Raw genomic sequence first — 22,168 nt, forward strand, 5'->3', positions numbered from 1 at the left:
TACGGTGACCTATAGTTGTTAATGTCTGTGTCATTTTGGTCTTTTGTGGATAGTTGTCTCATTGGCAATCATACCACATCTTCTTTTTTATATAGCTGCTTGCAATAAAAGTCACAATATAATAAGTATAAATGGCATATTTTTAATTTACCACTGAGGTTAGCCATTCAAATTCTTGGGAGCCTCTTCTGCGAACATGAATGATGAATGATCGATTTAAGAATTTTTGTTGGTATTGGAGAAACTTGATTTGTGGCGCGGATTATAAGAATTTTCTTTTCGTATTGTGTCAATCTGAATTTTAAATTGATATTTCATCTCTTTGTGATGATTTTTAATGGGTCTTTTTTTCATAGAGAAACATTTCTTTGTTGGGTCTGTATGCATATGTTTGCAGTAATGAACTTCGTTCTTCATTTGACACATACTGGTTTGTTTTGATTGTCCTTTGTTATCAACGAAATATTCGTTTGACCATATACGTAAAATGGAAAATTTTCCGTCGACCGATGCAGATGATGGATTCGTACACATTACACCCTTTAATTTGAGAATCAACTAATTTGTTTATAAAAATAAACGTTATAATTACAATAAAAAGTCAACTTTTTCAACAAAAATAATAGTACCATTTTAAATTGGTCGAATCTCCGTAAAAGTGGTATCTAAAATCAAGTTAGTGATGGCATACTTTAGCCTTTTTAGATAGCATACGGAAAATGTTTTAGAATAAACTTTGCATGCCACGAGCAGTGGCGGATCCAGAAATTTTCATAAGTGGGGGCCCGCTCCAGTCACGCTTCAGTGATTTCCTATATAAGCAACCAAATTTTTTCCCAAAAAGGGGGGACCCGGGCCCCTTGCCCCCCCCTTAAATCCGCCTCTGACGATGTCTGCCAATATAATATATGTAGATAGTTAGTATAAACGTCTTTGATATAAACTATGAAAGATTATAAAATCTCATAAAACAGATAAGAACAAGCATCCCATATGTTCATAAATACATTTTTTTAAATCGATTATTTATTTCCTATTGACTTTTATCCGATTTCATGCATCTATGCATTTTGGACACTCAGTAAACAGTGGTCTCACTCGAAATCATATCCCTTCTCCTTATTCTTATACGTGTTGTGTTGAATATGTTTTCCAATTGGAAGTCCTGTTCCTTTATAGATTTATGATTTAGAATTCCAAGGATGTTTACCGTTCAAATCCTTGAGAATACTCAGTGCAGGTTTCATTTACATGAAATGTATATTTGATTGATCGTATTTTGTATAGACTGAAACTTACATGAACACATGAAGCATGCGACATTAGAGTGTACTTATTCTTAATGAATTATGTTGTAATGCTATGTATTCTCCATAAATCCCCACCATATGTTGCAGAAATTCTATTTTATTTCACAACTTAATCCAGAAAAATTTCCCTTAATTTTGTGAATATGAAACTTGTAGATAAAGTAGTGTTATTTGTGTTTGGAGCAGTTCTAGTTGCATATATTGTATATGTTTATGATAAGAATACAAAACTTGGAAGTCAGCAGTCTTTGAGAGTACCGTTACTTAAAGACAAACTAATATGGAAGCCACAGGATGTAGTAATGAAAAGAGCGCCACAGGATGCAGTATTAAAAAGAGCTGTCGATGCTCTGAAAGTTCAACATCCAATAAAGCCTAATATTACAAAGGCTCTGGTTCTGAAGAATCCGGCTCCGCAATCCTTTTTGTCTGATAAGATATTACAAGATGGGTTGAAGATCAGCTTTATAAGAAATAAACTACAGGTGAATATTGTAGAAGAAAATGAAAAAGGTACGTTATTTTAAAATTTCATACAAGAGCTTTCTGTTATAACTCATTTTGGTGGATTTTAGAAACCTTGCTGTATTTTATAATGCCGATTTTTGTGTATATGCCAGATCTTTGACCAGTCGTTCTGTATATTTATTCACAACATGAGTATAGACTCATCATTTGTTTGAAGCTTCATGCACTTCCGAGAGTGTAATATTCATTGAAGTAAGATATAAGACCTTTGGACTATGTCTATCTTTCAACCAGTGTTTTGGTATGTTGCTGTCACATTTAGGCCGTATTTTCTTTTATTAGTGTCCTTAATTGCAAAAAAATCGATATCAGTCATTTTGAAATTACTTGGATAACAGATGTTAAATTGGTGTCTTATTTTTCAGCACTGGTTTACTGGCTATCAATGGCTAAGTATAAGATGATAAAGATGACCGGCAATACCCTGGTAATTTATTTTTTTGTAACAGTAAAACTCGAAGGCACATTCAGATAATGATGTTTTACTTATTGGAAATTAGAAGTTTGAAAAATGGGTGGCAATGGATTAAATGTTGGTTTTTCAGTGCCATGTAAGCAAACGAAAGGATATATAACCCCTTGTGAAACGAATTTTGGTGTTTAAAGAACGTAGATATAAACAGTAGCATGCATCAAAGAAGATGGTTTGAAGAAAACAATACCCAACACAACTAAGAAAAGTTTTCAGGCATTCTAATTCTCATCAATTTCACTAAACACACGTTTGGATTGACAATAAAAAATGAAATGGCGTTTATGAATATTTGTCTTTTTTGGTCATTTTTCCATTGCTGTTTCGATTGTCTTTACATTTTATGTTACAGATATTATTCAGCAACCAATTAGATATGTCTGTCCCTCCTTATTTCCAACGTTTTCCCTTCCATAGAGTACCTCAGAACGACAAGGAAATGCTTTATGTATTGCAGAGTGGAGGAACTTTTCTCATGGTGAGTGCCAGATTGTCTCGTTTTTAATACTTTTTATGAAGGACACAGTCTGTGATTGTATCATGTCCCCTTTTTATCCTTCAAATAAAATCCCAGTGCTGTAAGAATAGTCAGGGGAATAGTATTTCAGATAATAGCAAGTGCGTCGTGGTTAAATCTACCTCAGGAACTGTTTTTAAACAAGTTTTAAATTTTATTAAATTTCTCATAGCGTAATAGTATCAAAAAAATATGTACTATATATACCATGGTTCTTACGAGTTAACATATTTAAACAAACGAATCCGTAGGATGAGTTTCCTAGGTATTACAGAGGCGGATACTTAAAAAAAAGTGTGGAGCTTAAGCCATGGAATAACATGAAAATGGATATATTGTACCATAGCTAAACCCCGCCTTCTTTCCTTTGGATTCTAGTTGAGTTGCATATTTAATTAGCAAAGTATGGTTTAACATCAAATTGCAGATAATATACCATGTTTTTTCCTCAACACACCTTTTAAGCAAATTATTTCATTAAAACATCAAAGGAAAAAATCCAATTTATGCTACAAGCAATTTTACAGCATTTTTTCTTTTCTGAATTGTCAAAATGAATTCTGTGAAATATTTTCAAATATTTATTCTTTAGGTCAAAATAATCAATGCGAATTGTTTTGTCGATTTATTTTTCAGAAAGCTATTTTAACTGGAATTATCAAAAGAATAATTTGGATACGACCCTCGTGGATTAAAAAGCCGTCCTCGGCAGCATATTCGAAACAAATGATTGGAATCGGAATGATCAAAACAAAAACTAGGATAAGTTACTGTACTTGTCAGTCAAATAAATGCATCATTCAAGGATCTAACAAGGCAACCACGCAATGCCACCTGAAAATGAATGTGCTTGTTGAAAACTTGAAGGAGACTTCGTATCAGAAAAAATCAATGGAAAAGAATTGGTTGCCACAAGCAGATATCTTACTGCACATTGATAGCACATACTTCGGATACATATCACCATCTGCTATGTTGTCAAAAATGATTCCAGACGGTAAGGTGCTTGAGAAAATTGATAATTTGTCAAAGAAATTATTCTGTCCGAAATCCATTCCGGACGAAATATACATAGATCGACTAATGTTGAAGGCTATTGAATATTCTTTAATAGAAAAGGAATGTGCAAAGAATAATACGAAAAAGATTAAAACTGGACCGTTTGCAAAATGTGTTGGTGTTAGAAAGGCTAATTTTAAAATGGATGAAGAAATTTATAAATTTTTGAAGCGTAAGCTAGTCGACACTGAGATCCCGTATTTATGTTCAAAATATTCACAATTTGTTGATTTTCTTATCAAAGAAATGTCGACAAGTCTTACTCAGAGAAGAATACCACAACTAGGGATTCTAAAACTAACTGGGTTTTGTTTATCTACTACCGTTAAAGCACCAGGACAATTTGGTCTTTGCAAAGGATCAAAAGCGTTCGGACAAACCACAAAATTTATGCCGTCCCACAGACCAACAATGAAGGAGATAAAAACTAAAATTGACTTATTACGACCCTTTTTAAAACGACTTGCCGTCAAAAGTGTGAAGACAATTACTTTTTGTCGAAATGTTAGACATGGATATGCACCACGTTTATTCTTACCACTCATTGAAACAAGTCTGCTCAAATCATTTAATATATCTTTCCCTCGTTTTACATTAAACTATGACAGACATATATTGGGACACAAACAGGGTTGGTTCTATCGAACTTATCTAAAAGATACATTATAATGTTTTGGGTATCTGTAATAAACGATTTGTACTTATGTTACATGCTACATACGAATTCTAATTGTCTCGAATGATTTGGTGACTCAGTGGCGGATCCAGCCATTTAAAAAAAGGGGGGGGGGGTTCCAACTATATGCTCCCATTCAAATGCATTGATCGGCCAAAAAAAAGGGGGGGTTCCAACCAATCAAATTAGCCATTTAAAGAGCTGTAATACCCTTCCCGGTAGAACCTGAAGTCACCCCCAGTTTTTGGTGGGGTTCGTGTTGCTTAGTCTTCATTTTTCTATGTTGTGTTTTGTGAACTATTGGTTGTCTGTTTGTCATTTCTTTTTAATTAAGCCATGGCGTTGTCAATTTGTTTTCTATTTATGAGTTTGAATGTCCCTCTGGTATCTTTCGCCCCTCTTTTAACGCAGATAATTTTCAATTAATGATTTTTGTTGCAAGTGTAGATATAAAGATTTATTAATCCTATTATTATTAATTACTTTTACCGAGGCCGTAAAGTCAATGTTGATATTAGTCTTTCGTTGGTTGATAAACACTGAATCCACCTTATGATTTTTCTATATGCCATATTATATCTGCTAAATTTAAAATTTTACAGCACCATATCTCCTATTCGAACTTCAATTCGATCGATGCTGTCATTGTTATGGATGTGTGATTGGTAAAAAAAAATAAAATCATATAATGTCATCAGACAATGATTGCTTTTTCATACCTCGTCCACGACAAAATTCAATTCAATATTCCTGTGAATGATTTTTGGTTGCTTAATGTCCAGTGGCAAAAATTTCATGCATGTTTAGGACGAACGATAGAAGGGAAAAAAAACAGAAATTTAGAATAAAGTTCAAACAACGGTATCATTTTGTTTTTAGTACACAATTTCAATCACAAAATTCATATAAAACATGTCACAGTCAACCTGGGACTATTATATTATAATAGTCCCAGGTTCAACCAATAAAATAATCTAAAAGTGCATAATATGTCTACGCATTACATCATTTTGTTTTAGTAAACATAAAACACACAAAAAATATCAGAAAAAGAGGGATTAAAACGCCGCGTTGTTCTAACAAAGACATATGCACATAACTTATATTCTTAGAAATATTATAGAAAAATTATATTGACACCATCAAAGATCAAAACTTTCTATAGTATATATGATTTCTTAAAAAAAAAGGACCAAAGGCAACTTGATGATCGTTAATTAGCTATGTAAACAGCTACAAAAAAGAATGAAAACAAACAATAAAGTTATCTCGCAATATTACAAAACATGAATACAATGTTTTATTTACATTGTATGTATCGGTGTCGAAATTCAATACAACATTATTATATGATCTAACATTCATGAAAGCCAAAGTAATTTAATCTGAATGTGAGCAGGTGTCGCAGTTTCAATTAAATCAATAAAATTGTATTGCCTTCAACAATTCTGTTCACCTCGGTAGATAATTTACAGATGTTGTTTAGTTTGATTTTTATTTCATTCCGTCTAGAGCTTCAAAAACTGTCTGATGTCTTTTTATTAAACGGGAAACTAGTTTATATAAATAACCCGTTGGTGCCTCTGTTAGGATTCCATCAGGAGAAGATAACTCTAAAGAAACAGTTTGATCTTCCTGTTGATGTTTTCACCTGACCAGCTGACATGTACATATTGTAATGTGTTCAACGTGGTACTTAATTAGTATTCCGTTGTATGGTGCAGTGGACATTTTAAAATGCCATGACACATAGATTATCGCATTCATCTAAGTAAATGACTTTTCGAAGAATGAAAGTAATTTGTAGGAGAACCATACTAGGTAACATAGCTGCACTTGCTATTGTTGCATCTATTGTAGTGCTATACTTGTGTTTATTAAGGTATAATACAGCCAATACACATTTTGACATAAGATCTCATGATATAAAGAAGAGGTATATCAGAGGTGAACCACTGCAGATCAAAGTTCCTTGGAAGAAGCTGCTACACGCAAATGTCTACCATGGAAAAGGGGGTAACTGGTCCAGAAGAACTGGTCCAAACTCACCATTGAGTTTGTTTGTAGTAGAAGAACATCATGAAGGTACATGTATATGTGATATATCTTTATGCCAGTTATAATTACTAAGATAAAGTGGTATATAAGTCAATTAATTCCCAGTTGTGTCATAATTGAGGGGGGATAGGACCTTTATTGGGACTCTGGGATGGGGTGTTTTTAAGCTCGGGATTTCAGGATTTATCCCTTCGGGATCCGGGAATTCTTTTTTTCAAATTTCAGGATCTGGGATTTAACTTTATTTAAATTCGGGACCTCAGGATTTCGTGTTTTTAAGCCCGGGATTTCGGGATCAGGACCACTCCTACCCCCCCTCATAATTATGTCCAGAATGATTTTCTGATGTGGCTTCCAAATTTCTTTTAAAACAGAATCCTTTTAAAAAAAGTGTAAGACAAATCAACTACATGTACAAGATAAAGATGCCACAAAGGAGGGCTCAATGGAAGCCTTGCTCAACATCTTCAATGATCTTTGTGTAGAGTATAGCCTAAAAAAATTACATGTACAATACATTGTAAATATGTCAAAGGATCCAGATAAACCATTGTATAAAAATTAAAAGACACATGTACACATGTATAATCAATATCAATATCAATATCTTTGACTTATCTGTTCCATTAAAGTGGTAGTGCCCAAGGGTGTTTTAAAGTCATAGCTAGGTCTATTTAATAAATTAAGCCCAACAGAATTTTGTGGTTGAAACACAATTTAAATACTGGTACATTGTACAGATTGAATTGGATTGCAGATCCAAAATTTGACCAATTGGACTAAAAGTTTACATTAATTTGTTCTTAAGGTTCATACATGTACAAATGTATTCATGAAATATTGGCCACTGGATGTTAAACATAATTACATATGATGATTCACATGATTATAAATGATTCTTTCAGTCAATTCAGCATTTAGGTTTTATTTACTCATAATCAAATATTTTATTTCATTAACATGATTAACAGATTAATGATTTTTTTTTTATTCTACAGTCAGAGCTCAGACATAAACAAGTCTATTTCTGTTTTTGACTTAAAGAAGTCAAAACATGTATTCTTTATAAAAATGTGTTTTCAATTTTAGACTTATCTAAGTCACAAAATGACAGACTTGTTTAGGTCTATTTTATGTTGAAGAAAAAACTTAACTTGACTTGGTGGCCAAACTACACCACCTTTGACAGTAAAAACCTGTCTGAGAGTTCACAAGGACTTGATCTATCTATATTTAATTATCTAATTGAACATCCTTACTAAACACAGATGTTTTACCTCATTAAGTGTGGATCCAGGTGGTTGCATTGTAAGGTTAATTAACATGATCCCCGATTTTTCAGACTCTCATTCATATTTTTCTTTAGAAGACAAGGCATTGGCTTTCAATGTTGTCATTATTTGATTTAGATGCATGACCTTTTTATAAGTATGCGTGGGTCTTGAAGTTGACCAATTTTGGTAACTTATCGACTTGTAGGAGTTGATATTTGCAACTTTTTGATTCTGGTCAATCATTTCTTGCTTAACAATATTTGACTTATTTAAGTCGTATTTTGTCTTGCATTAAAGGGAGACAAATCCTAAAACTTACAAATTTAGACATCTATAAGTCAAAAGCAGATTCAGACTTATTTATGTCTGAGCTCTGACTGTTCTATACTGTTTGGTTTTTGAACATTGTTGAAGGTGTACAGTGTACTATATTAAAGTGTATTTGTCATTTTAGTTGATTTGTCTCATTGCTAATCACTATGTTCTCCTCAGTATTTTTAAATATATGTAGCCCCATTGATTTGAAATACAGGAGGTTACACCACGGAAAAACAATCAATTGTGGATCTGTAAGGGCAGATTAATCTAAGATGTACATGTAGATTGATTGATTGTTGGTTGTTTAACATTAAGTGGCAAATATTTCATGCATGTTCAAGACTAATCATGCTAATCCAGAAAGAATAAACCTACAAATGTAACAACTGCTAATATTGACAACTTTTTACATGAATGTACATGTATTTTTAAGTCTTCTATTTATTTCCTTTATCCTTTTTAATATGCAAACAACAAAGTTTTAAAAATTATTATGAAATTTTGGTTTTGCTCCTTGTTGAAGAACTTGCATTGTCCTATAGTCTTTACTGTATATTTGTCTCATTGTCAATTACAATGTTCTCTTAAGAGTTTTCAAGCTTATTAGAAATATGCAAGTACATGTTTATTTGTCACATGTATGTATTAAGCTTTTCGTCGATTATATGTATAATTGTATTCATTATTTCAGTTATACCTTATTGGTTTGATGCTGCTAATGCTAAAGCAATATCTCAACATGGCAATACCTTGGTAAGTACTGCACTTTTTTTTATACGACTGCAAAAATTAAAAAAAATAATTGTACTTTAATATAGGGGTTTATGTGTACATGTAGTACCAAGACGCTTTGATTTCAACCAGATACATATATGAGGGGGGATAGGAGGGGTCCTGATCCTGAAATCCCGGGCTTAAAAAAACGAATCCCGAAATCCCAGGCTTAAAAACATAAAATCCCCAGGTCCCGAAATTCGCAAAAAAGAATTCCCGGATCCTGAAAGGGTCAATCCCGAAATCCCGAGCTTAAAAACACCCGCTCCCGGAGTCCCGATAAAGGTCCTATCCCCCTCATATATATCTGATTTTATTAAAAAATTACACAAGAAATTCTTACAATGATGGCAGACAATTGAATATTGTGTAAGTTACTTTTAGTTCAAATATCAGAAAGTGTATACATATGTACAAGTGGAGAAGAATAAAACAACTGGACTCAAATGAACTTACTTTTTTTTGTACCTACTTACATGTAGCTAAATATAAACATTTCTATATATAATACATGTACTTTCTGTCCTACATGTATAATGTACATCTTGTTGATATTAATATTTTTACATTACAGAAATGTACACATGGTCATGTTTTAAAACAAAATTTATTACTCTAAATTCAGAAATTATTGGGATGTTTTTATTATTGCAAATAATGCAACAGGGTTATAATCGCAATAGTTTGTAGTCGCATTTCGACATTTTTATTAAGAATTAAACAGGAATTTTCTCAATATTGCAAACATGAAAATCGCATTTTAGTCTAAAACGACAAAATCACAATAATAAATACCAGCAATAATTTCTGAATTTACTGTATGATGTTTTTACACTAAACCCTTTTGATGTGTGCTGATTAATTTTAGTCTGGAAACACAATTTATTAATTAGTTGAAATTGGTTTTGATCTACATTTTTGATGCTTTCATTAACTGTTAGTAATTGTATATTATATTTTGCAGTTAGAACAATCAGTAGAATTTTGCAGAAAAAAAAGTCTGAATCCAATTCTTTGAAGTATTGATAATTAGTTGTCTGATAAAAATAACTTATAAGAACAAATTTTTTTTAAAGAAAACTTAAAAACTTGTATCTTTTCTTACAAGTAAGGGTATGAAGAAATCATATGTTTTGAGATATTTTAACCTGATAAAAAAGACCAGACTTCACTTACTAGGATCTGAAAACTTCTGTTCTACTTTCATGACTTTCTGTTTTAAGTACTGTAAATTCAGAAATTATTGCGATGTTTTTATTATTTGGGAAAATGTGACAGGGTGATAATCACAATAATTTAATAACTCGCATTTTGATTTTTATACGACTGCAGAAATTGAAAATTTTTGGTCGTATAATATTGGTATCATGTTGGCGTCGTCGTCGTCGTCGTAGTCCGAAGACTTTTGGTTTTCGCACTATAACTTTAGTTTAAGTAAATAGAAATCTATGAATTTAAACACAAGGTTTATGACCACAAAAGGAAGGTTGGGATTGATTTTGGAAGTTTTGGTCCCAAAAGTTTGGGCATTAGGGGCCAAAAAGGGCCCAAATAGGCATTTTCTTGGTTTTCGCACTATAACTTTAGTTTAAGTGAATAGAAATCTATGAAATTTTGACACAAGGTTTATGACCACGAAAGGAAGGTTGGGATTAATTCTGGGAGTTTTGGTCCCAACTGTTTAGGAATAAGGGGCCCAAAGGGTCCAAAATTAAACTTTGTTTGATTTCATCAAAAATTGAATAATTGGGGTTCTTTGATATGCCGAATCATACTGTGTATGTAGATTCTTAATTTTTGGTCCCGTTTTCAAATTGGTCTACATTAGGATCCAAAGGGTCCAAAATTAAACTTAGTTTGATCTAACAAAAATTGAATCCTTGGGGTTCTTTGTTATGCTGAATCTAAATAGATTTTTGATTATTGGCCCAGTTTTCAAGTTGGTCCAAATCGGGGTCCAAAATTAAACTTTGTTTGATTTCATCAAAAATTGAATTCTTGGGCTTCTTAGATATGCTGAATCTAAACATGTACTTAGATTTTTGATTATGGGCCCAGTTTCCAAGTTGGTCCAATTCAGGATCCAAAATTATTATATTAAGTATTGTGCAATAGCAAGAAATTTTCAATTGCACAGTATTCAGCAATAGAAAGAAATCTTCAATTGCACAGTATTGTACAATAGCAAGAAATTTTCAATTGCACAGTATTGCGCAATAGCAAGAAATCTACAATTGCACAGTATTGTGCAACAGCAAGTATTTTCAATTGCACAGTATTGCGCAATAGCAAGAAATATCTAATTGCACAATATTGCGCAATAGCAAGAAATTTTCAATTGGAGTTATCTTTCTTAGTCCAAAATAGTAGTTGAATCAACTTAAATCATTGTTTTATACAATATACAATGTATATTTACTTTTACTACCAACTGATAAATTAAAACAATCTTTACCATTCAGTGATAACAAGCATTTTTTTTACATTTTAATATTTTATGATGTATTTAAATGAGTAGTTATTGTTGCAAACTCCATTAGAAATTTGAATTGAGATCATTTTTGGAATAAGGGAAAGGGGGATGTGAAAAAAAAATGGGGGGGGGTCAATTTTTCTCATTTCAGATTTCATAAATAAAAAGAAAATTTTTTCAAACATTTTTTTGAGAGGATTCATATTCAACAGCATAGTGAATTGCTCAAAGGCAGAAAACAAATTTTAAGTTTATTAGACCACATTCATTCTGTGTCAGAAACCTATACTGTGTCAACTATTTAATCACAATCCAAATTTAGAGCTGAATCCAGCTTGAATGTTGTGTCCATACTTGCCCCAACCGTTCAGGGTTCAACCTCTGCGGTCGTATAAAGCTGCGCTCTGCGGAGCATCTGGTTTTATATGAATTAAACAGGATTTTTTCTCAATATCTCAAAAATAAAAATCACTTTAAGTCTATAATGACAAATTGTCCATAATTTACAGTATGCTGATGTAATAATCACCAAAACAGAAAGTAGAACTGAGTTCTGTTAAATCATTGCAGTTTAGGACACAGGATATGTACTAGTATTTTAATCAAATTGCAAATACTTATGAATGCAACTCCAATGTTTGAGGATATGTAATAGCATTTAACCATTTTTAGCTTCTAAGTTTTTACAGGCTTTGTATACTGTGGTGGTAAGATAAGAACATTTTGATATTTTTTATAGATTCACATTGACGGACATGATGATATGGCACCACCTTCACATTTTCCAGACTATCCAACATTTAGATGGCCCAAAACAAGACAAGACTTCAAGTTACTAATGCAAAGGAATGATGTCTTTATAATTGTAAGTTTATTTATGCCATGGCTAAATATCATTTATAGGGTATCAAGTTTTACAATTGTCTTTAAAATGATACATATGTCCATACATCACATAAAGTTTCAATAGTTTTATCCATAAATGTTACCTAAGGTAATAATCTTTCAGACTTTATCTTTTGGTTCCCTCTTACTTTTTTTCATAATATAAAACTAAATGTTTTATATTATGATATGGATATTATAAAAGCTTTCATGTTATGCAAAAAATCTGTTGACTAGCATGACCTGAAATTCAGATTTGATAAATGAAAAATTTCTGATGCAAGAATTTACAAGCTATAAAAAAAAGATTTCATCAGTGCAACAGATGGCTAGACACCTGATATATTTTTATCAATTTTTACTTTTTTTCACTTTAATCCAATTTTTAGTACTCAGTAATGACTAACCGTCTTTCATTACTAATGACTTTTATTTTTAGATTGTGACATAACAGAATAATAAGACAAACCTTTGATTTTACTGTAATGGCAACAGTAATGATGCAATTTATTGAATTGATAATACTTTATCAAATCAATGGCTATATGTTTTACCTAATGTCTATTTAAAGTCTTACTACAGCATAACATTACTTAAATATATGTTTAAATATTTATTCATAGCATTACAGCTGTTGAGGAGATTAAACTGTTTCTGTCAAATTCTGTAATAGTGATTCAATAATGGGATTTACATTTAGTTCTGACGATTTTAATGTCCCTGCTATGATAATATGGGGAAAAGGGGGGGGGGTTAAGGTTTTGTATTAAGATAGTACATTGTTTTCACTACGTTACCTGTATATGAAATATCATACTAATCATGTTACCTAATCAAGTTATTACTTCAAAATTAGTAATAGTAAAAGTTCAATGATAAGTTAATATTGATTATTAAAAGACCTCCGAACAAAAAGGGATGTTCAGATCCCCGAGCCCGAAGAGCCAGGGGATTTGAACAGCCCTTTTTGTGAGGAGGTCTTTTAATGTCAATATTAACTTAATCATTGAACTTTTACTGACTTACAAACCGTCGAAAACATAAGAAAAGTACACAAAAAGCACTTGCAGAAACCCAATTCCCCTGAATTGGACGAGTCTAAGTATGTTCAACTTAAATGAGAGTTAAACAGTACTCAGACTGATATGTACAATTAACAGTTACCAAATTGCAATGGAAACAGACCAATTAAATGCAGTACATCATTTAATTATTTATTTATTATAAATTTGTTAGCATTGAAATAACACCAAATGATAGTTTTACAAACTTAGGGGGTACATTCAAATTTTTGAATCCAACTTTTCGTAATAACGATTTCTTATTTAATATAATGAGGCAATCAAAACCCTATACAGACCTCATTTATAACTGACCAATGAATATTCTGCACAACAACGTCTTGTTATATATATTTGATGTTTTTAATCTGTTAGTAATCATGAAAAGTTCGTAAAGACCAGGGCTCTCGGTCATAAAACTTTACTCAGTACTCCCGAGTACAAAATAAGTGCTCAAAACACAAAATCCAGTATTTTGATTGGTTGATTCTTGAGTCTGAATACAAAAATCGTTCTCAAAAGTTTTATGACCGCAAGGCCTGATCTTTGAAAAACAGTAAGTAAATTCTTCCGAAAATTAAATTTTTAAACTGCTTGTTTCAGAACTTCTAATCAAACAGACCTAGATGTATAAGGTCCCTCACAATATCCATCCTGTAAATGTTCATTTTGATTTTGATTCTGTAATTTTCCAACACTACTTTACATAAAGTAATTAGTGTTGTCTGTTCAGTCCAATCAATTAATAGATTTTTTTTTTCATGCAAACTTCAATGAATAAAATGGTATTAAAAAACCTAAATGTAGCATATATAGCATCAAATAAGTTCCACTGGTCCGAACAAAACGTGTTGAGTTGAGATATTTTCGCATGTTAAATGTATTATATGAAAACAAACTCCTTAATTCTGTTATTCCCTTTTCATGTCTAAATGAAGAAAAAAAACCTGAAAAAACTTTTACCTTTCTTAATTTTATCATTGCCTGACAAAAAATCATATGTTATAAATCGTATTAAAACATAAGATAAGAATCATAGTAAAAAATATTTAAAACTTTTTAATAAGCAGTCAGTAATGTAATAAATTGAAGGAAAAAAAACACAAAAAAAACCCATAAAAATTTAAATGGAAATTGTACATTTTAGCATTTTTCAAAATCATGGAACAATTTATGAAGTTAATTGATTGTTGTTTGCTTTGCGTCCAGTGGCAAATATTTCATGCATGTTCATCACTTTAACAAATAGATTTAAATACAATAGATAGGTGGTGCAATAGGAGGTCAACAGTGAGGTTGGACGTGAAACTTTAAAATACCACTTGAAAATGAGGGTCATATTGAAAAAGAACAGAAATTTTAACTTGCAACAGTTGGCCACATTCGGACCACTCAAATAAAAGGTACAAGAGTTTTTAATTTGCCGAAAGCGTTGTTCCATGAAATCTGCTCTGACTTCGATCATAATTGTTTACGTATAGTTTGCAATATCATTTCACGCATCCAATTTTGGTTAGATACTTTTAGCTCGCTTTAGTAACTGTGAGAATTTTGTTAAACTGTAATGTTTATTGTATCCGATTTTTTTGGTATGATATTCTGTACTACCACACTCCTGATTGGTCTCGTGTCAGGGTGTTCGCCTCGAGAGCGGGAAGTCGTTTGTTCGAATCCCGACCGGGTCAAACAAATACGTTAAAATTGGTATTTGTTAATTCAACGCTAAACATAATAAAGTAAGAGCACAGACTGGTCGGCTCAGAGTCGAAAATGTGTCTGGGTTGGGTGATTTTACTGCGAACTTATATCTTGTTAAATAACACGTTTAAAAAAAAACGACTCAGCGTGTCAAGTCTAGTAAAAAGCGGGGTTAATACTCATATCATATTTACATGTTATCGTGCCGAATATTCATTTTATTTGCCGCTGGTCGTCATCCATTATCATCATTAATTTACCGCTATATTATACAGTGAAGTGTTTTTCTTCTCATGGTTTATAGTACAACTTCTTAAATTCACCGATCAAAATTAAAATTGGGCAGGTGAAATATTTCAGCCAAACACTTCTTGTGATTGTTGGGATACCTTTGAGGGTAAATGATATTAAATCAAATGTGCCTTTCGGGATATATAATATTTGACGGTAAATATTATTGAATTAACTCCGTATAACTATTATTTAGTCATGAGGCGGTTTTGAGCTTTTAATTCTGTATACGCATCTTTCTATAAAAACTGAATGTTGAATCTTAATGTTTTGATTTGTCGGTGTCTTTGGGTTGCTCTCGCATAAATGTATACCTTTATCTCCTTTTATTCAAAGCAAAATGATTCACTTGGTTATAGAGATATTGCCTTGTCTGGGCCTCTCCTGTCCCACAGTATACCCTTGCCTTTGGTGAGTTCGTTTGGCTTATCGGATATATAAATGTGAAACTTTGTCCGATCGAAGTAGAAATGTTTATCTGATGACTGGTGTAGTGAGAACTTCACGCTATCTATACGTTAAAAACATTAGAGGGAAATACAATTTACGCACGAGTTGAATGATTGAAATGTGTAACAACAAGAAAGGTTGGCTTAATCTTTTCAAATGATTAGCTTGGCTGATTTTAACACCTTTTTTGCCACTTTTGCAAGGACAATTGTAGATGATTTTTTTTCAACAAAATCGATTAGCATGACAATCTAAACTGGAAAACAATATCTGTACGCTTCAATATAAGAGTTATTGCCACTCAATGAAGATTGTTTTTCTTTTTCTGTTCTAATCCCTTTTCCTATTAGTTTTGCTGGAAATGATACATTTGTAACCCTGATGTGCACTACGGCAACGTTTTTTTAATGTTTAAAAAAAAATTAAATGCAAAGAGAAAAATGATGGAAGAAATGCTAAGATTTTCGCTTAAAAATGCAAATGTAAATAAAATTGGAATATATAAAAATAGGAAAACTGTTTGAGACAATTATCAACTGAAGAGAAATGATTATACATCAATAAATGAAGTGATTAATTAATTGCTCCATTAATATCCCGTGGCAAATATGTCATGCATATTCAAGAAGAGTGGATCAACCTGAAGCAAATGATTACAATTTTAGAGTGGCACTTTTTACAATAAGGCAGAGCGTTCGATTGAGGTAAATCGTATGCCGTAATAGAATACAGTTAAACCATGATCGAAAAGTTGTAAGTTAAGCTATTAGCCCTCCTTCCCTTTTTTCTTCCACAGTAGACGAATGTCAAAAACAAATCGTCATAAATTAACAATCAATAACGGCCCTTATAAGGCAGCAACCATTTGATTTTCTGGGGGGGCTATGGATTTTTTTGGGAAAAAAAGTTTGTTTCCAGTTTTGGGAGAAAAAAATAATTTGTTTCTGATCCTGAGAAAAAAAAATTGTTTGTTTCACCCTCAGCTGCCACTATATGTAATGCTAAAATTGAAAGAAAAAAATTGTTTTCGACTTCTCGCCAAAAAAATAGATTGTTTATTGTCGAAGGCGAAAAAAAAAGTTTGTCCAGAAAACAATCCATAGTCCCCCCCCCCCCCCCAGAAAATCAAATGGTTGCTGCCTAAGTAAATGAGATATGAACTGTTTTTGTAAATAAATTCCTATTGCAGCCAACATCTCCCGGTTTGAAACGGGTTAGTATTTCCCCTAAAATACTGTTTGATTATTGACCGTTGATTAGCAACCAAAAGCACGTTGAATCAAAAAATTTCTAAAATTGTCAATTATGGTATTTTGCTGGGTGTTTACCCTATTCTATTTCGGACCCCCTGAATTTAAGAGGGTGTATCTAATTAGTCATGCCCGATTAACTTTTAGTAAATTGAACCTCAACTTAAGGTAGCACAATACAAAGATTTTTTCACTCCCAATCAGACAACTTCAAACTGATGTAATTCATTTCATCCTTCTTTATAAATCATTACATAATTAATTATTATGTAATTAGTTGCTATATTGTGATGTCCACACTTGAATGAATTTAGCGTCTTTGTTCTTCATAGCATCCCAAAATATGTTATAGATTCTCGTACAACACAGCTTGACCTCCAAAACTGTGTCTCAGATTTCCAAAAACATCAATAGAACAAATTTTATACCCAATTGAATTTAGTGGTCTCTTATGAATTGATGTTGCAAATTTCATTGAAGATTTATGAGAGAATGAAATACAATAGGAAAAATCTGAGACACAGTTTTGGAGATCAAACTGTGTTGTGCAAGAATCTATAAAATATTTTGGGATGCTATGAATAACAAAGAAGCTAAATTCATTCAAGTATGGACATTCAAAATATGGCAACTAATTACATAACAATCAATTATGTAATAATTGTCATAATGAAATTATCATAATTTGAAGATTAATCCTTCTTCTTTCTTTTGGTACCTCATTTATAAAATTTAAAGAAAGATGAGTGGAATTACATCAGTTTAAAGATGTCTGATTGGGGATGAAAAATCTTTGTATTGTGCTACCTTAAAGACCTACACCGGTTAAATAAGTTCGAAGTACAATAAGTAGACAATAGAAATCCTCTGGGAAATGAGATCTTCCCAGGTTTCTTAGATAATTATTTTGTGCTGAATAACAATGAAAAATGCACCGAGCAGGTTTGTAAGTCATGAGATGCATGCATGTCATACTTGTTACACAGATCTTGTAAAATCATCAAATCAAATGGGGGTTTAGTATGGTCAACTACAATAGAGGAGACATTATGTATCCCAATTCTAATTACTTCACAAATATTTTCAGGAAGCCATTATATCTGGACTGATAAAAAGAGTAATTTGGATATGGCCAGAATGGGACAAAAAGAATCATAATTCGTCATATTCTGTCCAACACCATCAGATTGGAATAGCTAACATAAAGAGGGAGGATAATACTCAGTATCAGGTTTTCTGTATGTGTGAATTCAAACAAAAATCTTCCCGTTACAATTGCTTCTATGCAGATTATGAAAGCGAAAGCGATAATATGACTGTTGTTTCCATACCAAAAAGTAAATGTCGAATACAAAGAACCTTTACTTATGAAGAAATACAAGAAAATGTTGCTGTAAAATATGTGAATAACGCAAAATGGCTTTTAAATAATGAGGAGATTATTCTTGATTTGGACGAGGATTACTATGGATGTGTTTACGCATCTCAGCCTCTTCTTGACTTAGGAGTGAAGGAAGTGGAGCTGAAACACATAAACAATTATTTAAATAAACTTATATGTCCAAAATCTCTTGCTCAAGAAAGATATGTAGACAATATATTGACAACAGCTTTAGACTTTTTTAGGCGATTTTATACTTGTCAAAACCCAAAACAGCCAGTTGCAATGAACAAGAATTGTCCAAAGTTAGCAAAAATTACGTCTGATGTAAATACATATCTAGAGAAAATTTTATGGCAAAATAAAAAGATTCATCTCTGCTCAAAACAACACCATGCTTTTAAATACGCCATCAGTGAAATCATACACTCTTTTCAAGAATTAAATAATAAACAATTGAAAGCCATGCAAAGAGTTGGCTTTTGTTTAAATACATCTCCAAAGACTTACAAATTGACATTTCCACCAGAGTATGGCATATGTATGGGAGCTAATACTCCTTCAGATTCCGCAGTTTTAATACATAATCCTTCAAGAAAAGAGATAGCAGAAAGAACAGCAACATTACAGAATATTTTTAAATCTTTAAAGACAAAATCCGTCAAATTTGTGACTATATGCAGATCATCACGTGACGGCTACACTCCTAGAAGATTTTTTAAACTTATAGAATCTGATATAATGGCATCACTAAATAAGACATTCAATAATAATTGTGTGGCTCATTATGATGGAGGACTATTGGGAGGGGTCAAGGGATGGATTTCAAGACCAAAAATTGTTATTAAACACTGATTCAGCAAAAGTATTGTAAAATCATTTGGCATAATATTTGTTATTGTTCTATTTTTAATGAATTTTGTATTAAATACATGTTACAATTTTATTTTTTGTGCTTTGAGATTTATACAGCTGTCATATTAATTTGTCTACCAACTGTTCATAAAGACATGTTAATTTGTCTACCAACTGTTCATAATGGCATGTTAATTTGTCTACCAACTGTTCATAAAGACATGTTAATTTGTCTACCAACTGTTTATAAAGGCATGTTAGTTTGTCTACCAACTTTTCATAAAGGCATGTTAATTTGTCTACCAACTGTTCGATCATAAAGGCATGTTAATTTATACCAACTGTTCATAAAGGCATGTTAATTTGTCTACCAACTGTTCATAAATGCATGTTAATTTGTCTACCAACTGTTCATAATGGCATGTTAATTTGTCTACCAACTGTTCATAAAGGCATGTTAATTTATACCAACTGTTCATAATGGCATGTTAATTTGTCTACCAACTGTTCATAAAGGCATGTTAATTTGTCTACCAACTGTTTATAAGGCATGCTTATTTGTCTACCAACTGTTCATAAAGGTGTGTTAATTTGTCAGGAAAAATAAATCCAGAAGGTACATGGATGAACATAATGACAAAAATACAAGATATTCTTTGTATTAATGACAGGTAGCTGGTTTTCTCAATCATAATATTAAAGACATCAAAAGGATCAGGAGCCACCAAACATATTGTACAGGACTAGCAATCACATCAACCACCAACACTTGACTCCTTCAAAAGACCATTTGTTGTAGAAATAAAGCAAATATTATGTGATATTATGTCATTGTTTTGAATTCATTATAGGGTATCTGGATTAGGGGGTCCTTCATTTCTGTATTCTTTAATTTTATTGTCCATTCTCTAAAGTTTTTTGTTATTATTCTCGCTTCTGTAAACCCATCCAGACCCTCATTAATTGTTTGTTTTCAAAACTTACTTCTCACTAACAGCAAAGCAATTGAGACTAATGATGAAATGTTTAGTTTTACTATGACTTTTTCTTTGCAAATTTTGGTGTGCCTTAAGTCGAAAATACAACTTTCCAGAAGAGAGGGTCTGGAAGGGCTTTACAAAAAAAAAAAGCAAAAAAGGAATGCAAAAAATTACCTTAATAAAGAACACAGAAAAGAAGACACCCTATCAAGATAGTTCAGTTGATAAGAGTATAACAGCAGTACAAAACTGATTATCAGACAAAGAGTATATGTTCTTAACTGCGGGTTTAATTGACAGTGACTGAAAATGTCAAATGTATGGCAAATATCTGATACAATGATCAGGAGGACACTTTTGGTTATATGTGCTATTAGGTTGCTGTTTCACTGGCATTTACTGCAAATCTCTATCCTGGTCCTAAACATGCATGAAATAATTGTCACTGGTCATTAAAAGTAACAAACTGACAATGCCACGGCAAAATAAAAAAAAACAAAATACAAACAAACAACTGTCTACAAAACACAACTTTGAAAATGAAAGACTGCAACATGAACCCCACCAAAAAACTAAACACAACTTAGAACTCTTGGTTAAACAGCTACCTTGTAAGCAGTAACCCTCTATCGATGAAATCTCGATAGGAAATGCAATTCTGGAATATAGGAGATAAATACTCCTGACTTATGTAGGTCCTGCTAGGATGTTGCTATATTGAAATAAAAAAAATCACAACTGGGAAGAAGAAAATCAGCAACAGATCACCAGTTGCACACCTGGTGTTCATGGGAATGCTATTAAAAATCAATACATTTTTGAATTCATCTGTGCATCTAACGATTCTTTAGAAAAAAGGTAACCCAAATTGGGTTATCCAATGCTTAAGTAATCACTGTTAGTATAAATTGAACTTAACAAAAAAGGACATATCAAAGAACTAGAGGCTAAAATTATCTTTATCTATAATGAACTTGGCCCAGTAATTACAGTGGAAAATATTTTATAAAAATTTACAAAAATTTATGAAAAATGTAAAAAAATGACTATAAAGGGCAATAACTCCTTAACGGGTTAATTGACAATTTTGGTCGTGTTGACTTATTTGTAGATCTTATTTTGCTGAACATTATTGCTGTTTACAGTTTATCTCTATCTATAATAATATTCAAGATAATAACAAAAAACAGCAAAATTTCCTTAAAATTACCAATTCAGGGGGAGTACCCTAACAACGGTTTGTGCGATTCATCTGAAAATTTCAGGGCAGATCGATCTTGACCTGATAAACAATTTATCCACTTGTCAGATTTGCTCTAAATGCTTTGGTTTTTGAGTTATAAGCTGGTATCACGTTGGCGTCAGCGTCGTCGTCGTCGTCCGAATACTTTTGGTTTTCGCACTATAACTTTAGTTTAAGTAATTAGAAATGTATGAAATTTAAACACAAGGTTTATGACCATAAAAGGAAGGTGGGGATTGATTTTGCAAGTTTTGGTCCCATCAGTTTATGAATTAGGGGCCAAAAAGGGCCCAAATAAACATTTTCTTGGTTTTTGCACTATAACTTTAGTTTAAGCAGAGACATATATATATATGTCTCTGGTTTAAGTAAATAAAAATCTGAAATTTTGCCACAAAGTTTATGACCACAAAAGGAAGGTTGGGATTGATTTTGGGAGTTGAGATCTTAACAGTTTAGGAATTAGGGGCCAAAAAGGGGCCCAAATAAGCATTTTTCTTGGTTTTCGCACCATAACTTTAGTATAAGTAAATAGAAATCTATGAAATTTAAACACAAGGTTTATGACCATAAAAGGAAGGTTGGGATTGATTTTGGGAGTTTTGGTCCCAACAG

General features: G+C 32.1%; 1 protein-coding gene and 1 long non-coding RNA gene across 2 annotated transcripts; both read left to right on the forward strand.

Annotated features, from left to right (window-relative positions):
- Window positions 1-2,160: 2,160 nt before the first annotated feature.
- LOC143047006 (uncharacterized) lies at window positions 2,161-4,416 on the forward strand. Its single transcript, XR_012969359.1, has 3 exons — window positions 2,161-2,265; window positions 2,663-2,788; window positions 3,464-4,416. It is a non-coding gene; the product is annotated as an uncharacterized LOC143047006 (long non-coding RNA).
- Window positions 4,417-6,039: 1,623 nt separating this feature from the next.
- On the forward strand, window positions 6,040-19,421 carry LOC143045541 (UPF0489 protein C5orf22 homolog). Its single transcript, XM_076218119.1, has 4 exons — window positions 6,040-6,647; window positions 8,904-8,965; window positions 12,199-12,324; window positions 18,182-19,421. Exons 1-4 carry the CDS (start codon window positions 6,338-6,340, stop codon window positions 19,328-19,330), a joined length of 1,647 nt encoding a protein of 548 aa, XP_076074234.1. The 5' UTR covers window positions 6,040-6,337; the 3' UTR covers window positions 19,331-19,421.
- Window positions 19,422-22,168: the final 2,747 nt, after the last annotated feature.

The sequence above is a fragment of the Mytilus galloprovincialis genome, chromosome 9 (assembly GCF_965363235.1).
Source record: "Mytilus galloprovincialis chromosome 9, xbMytGall1.hap1.1, whole genome shotgun sequence".
Taxonomy (NCBI): Eukaryota; Metazoa; Mollusca; class Bivalvia; order Mytilida; family Mytilidae; genus Mytilus; species Mytilus galloprovincialis.

Bases quoted from the DNA above. Each gene is read 5' to 3' on its own strand.
- LOC143045541 (XM_076218119.1), top strand. From the start codon at position 6,338: ATGACTTTTCGAAGAATGAAAGTAATTTGTAGGAGAACCATACTAGGT. The intron at 8,966-12,198 runs GTAAGTACTGCA...TATTTTTTATAG, and splicing joins CTCAACATGGCAATACCTTG to ATTCACATTGACGGACATGA. The intron at 12,325-18,181 runs GTAAGTTTATTT...AAATATTTTCAG, and splicing joins GGAATGATGTCTTTATAATT to GAAGCCATTATATCTGGACT.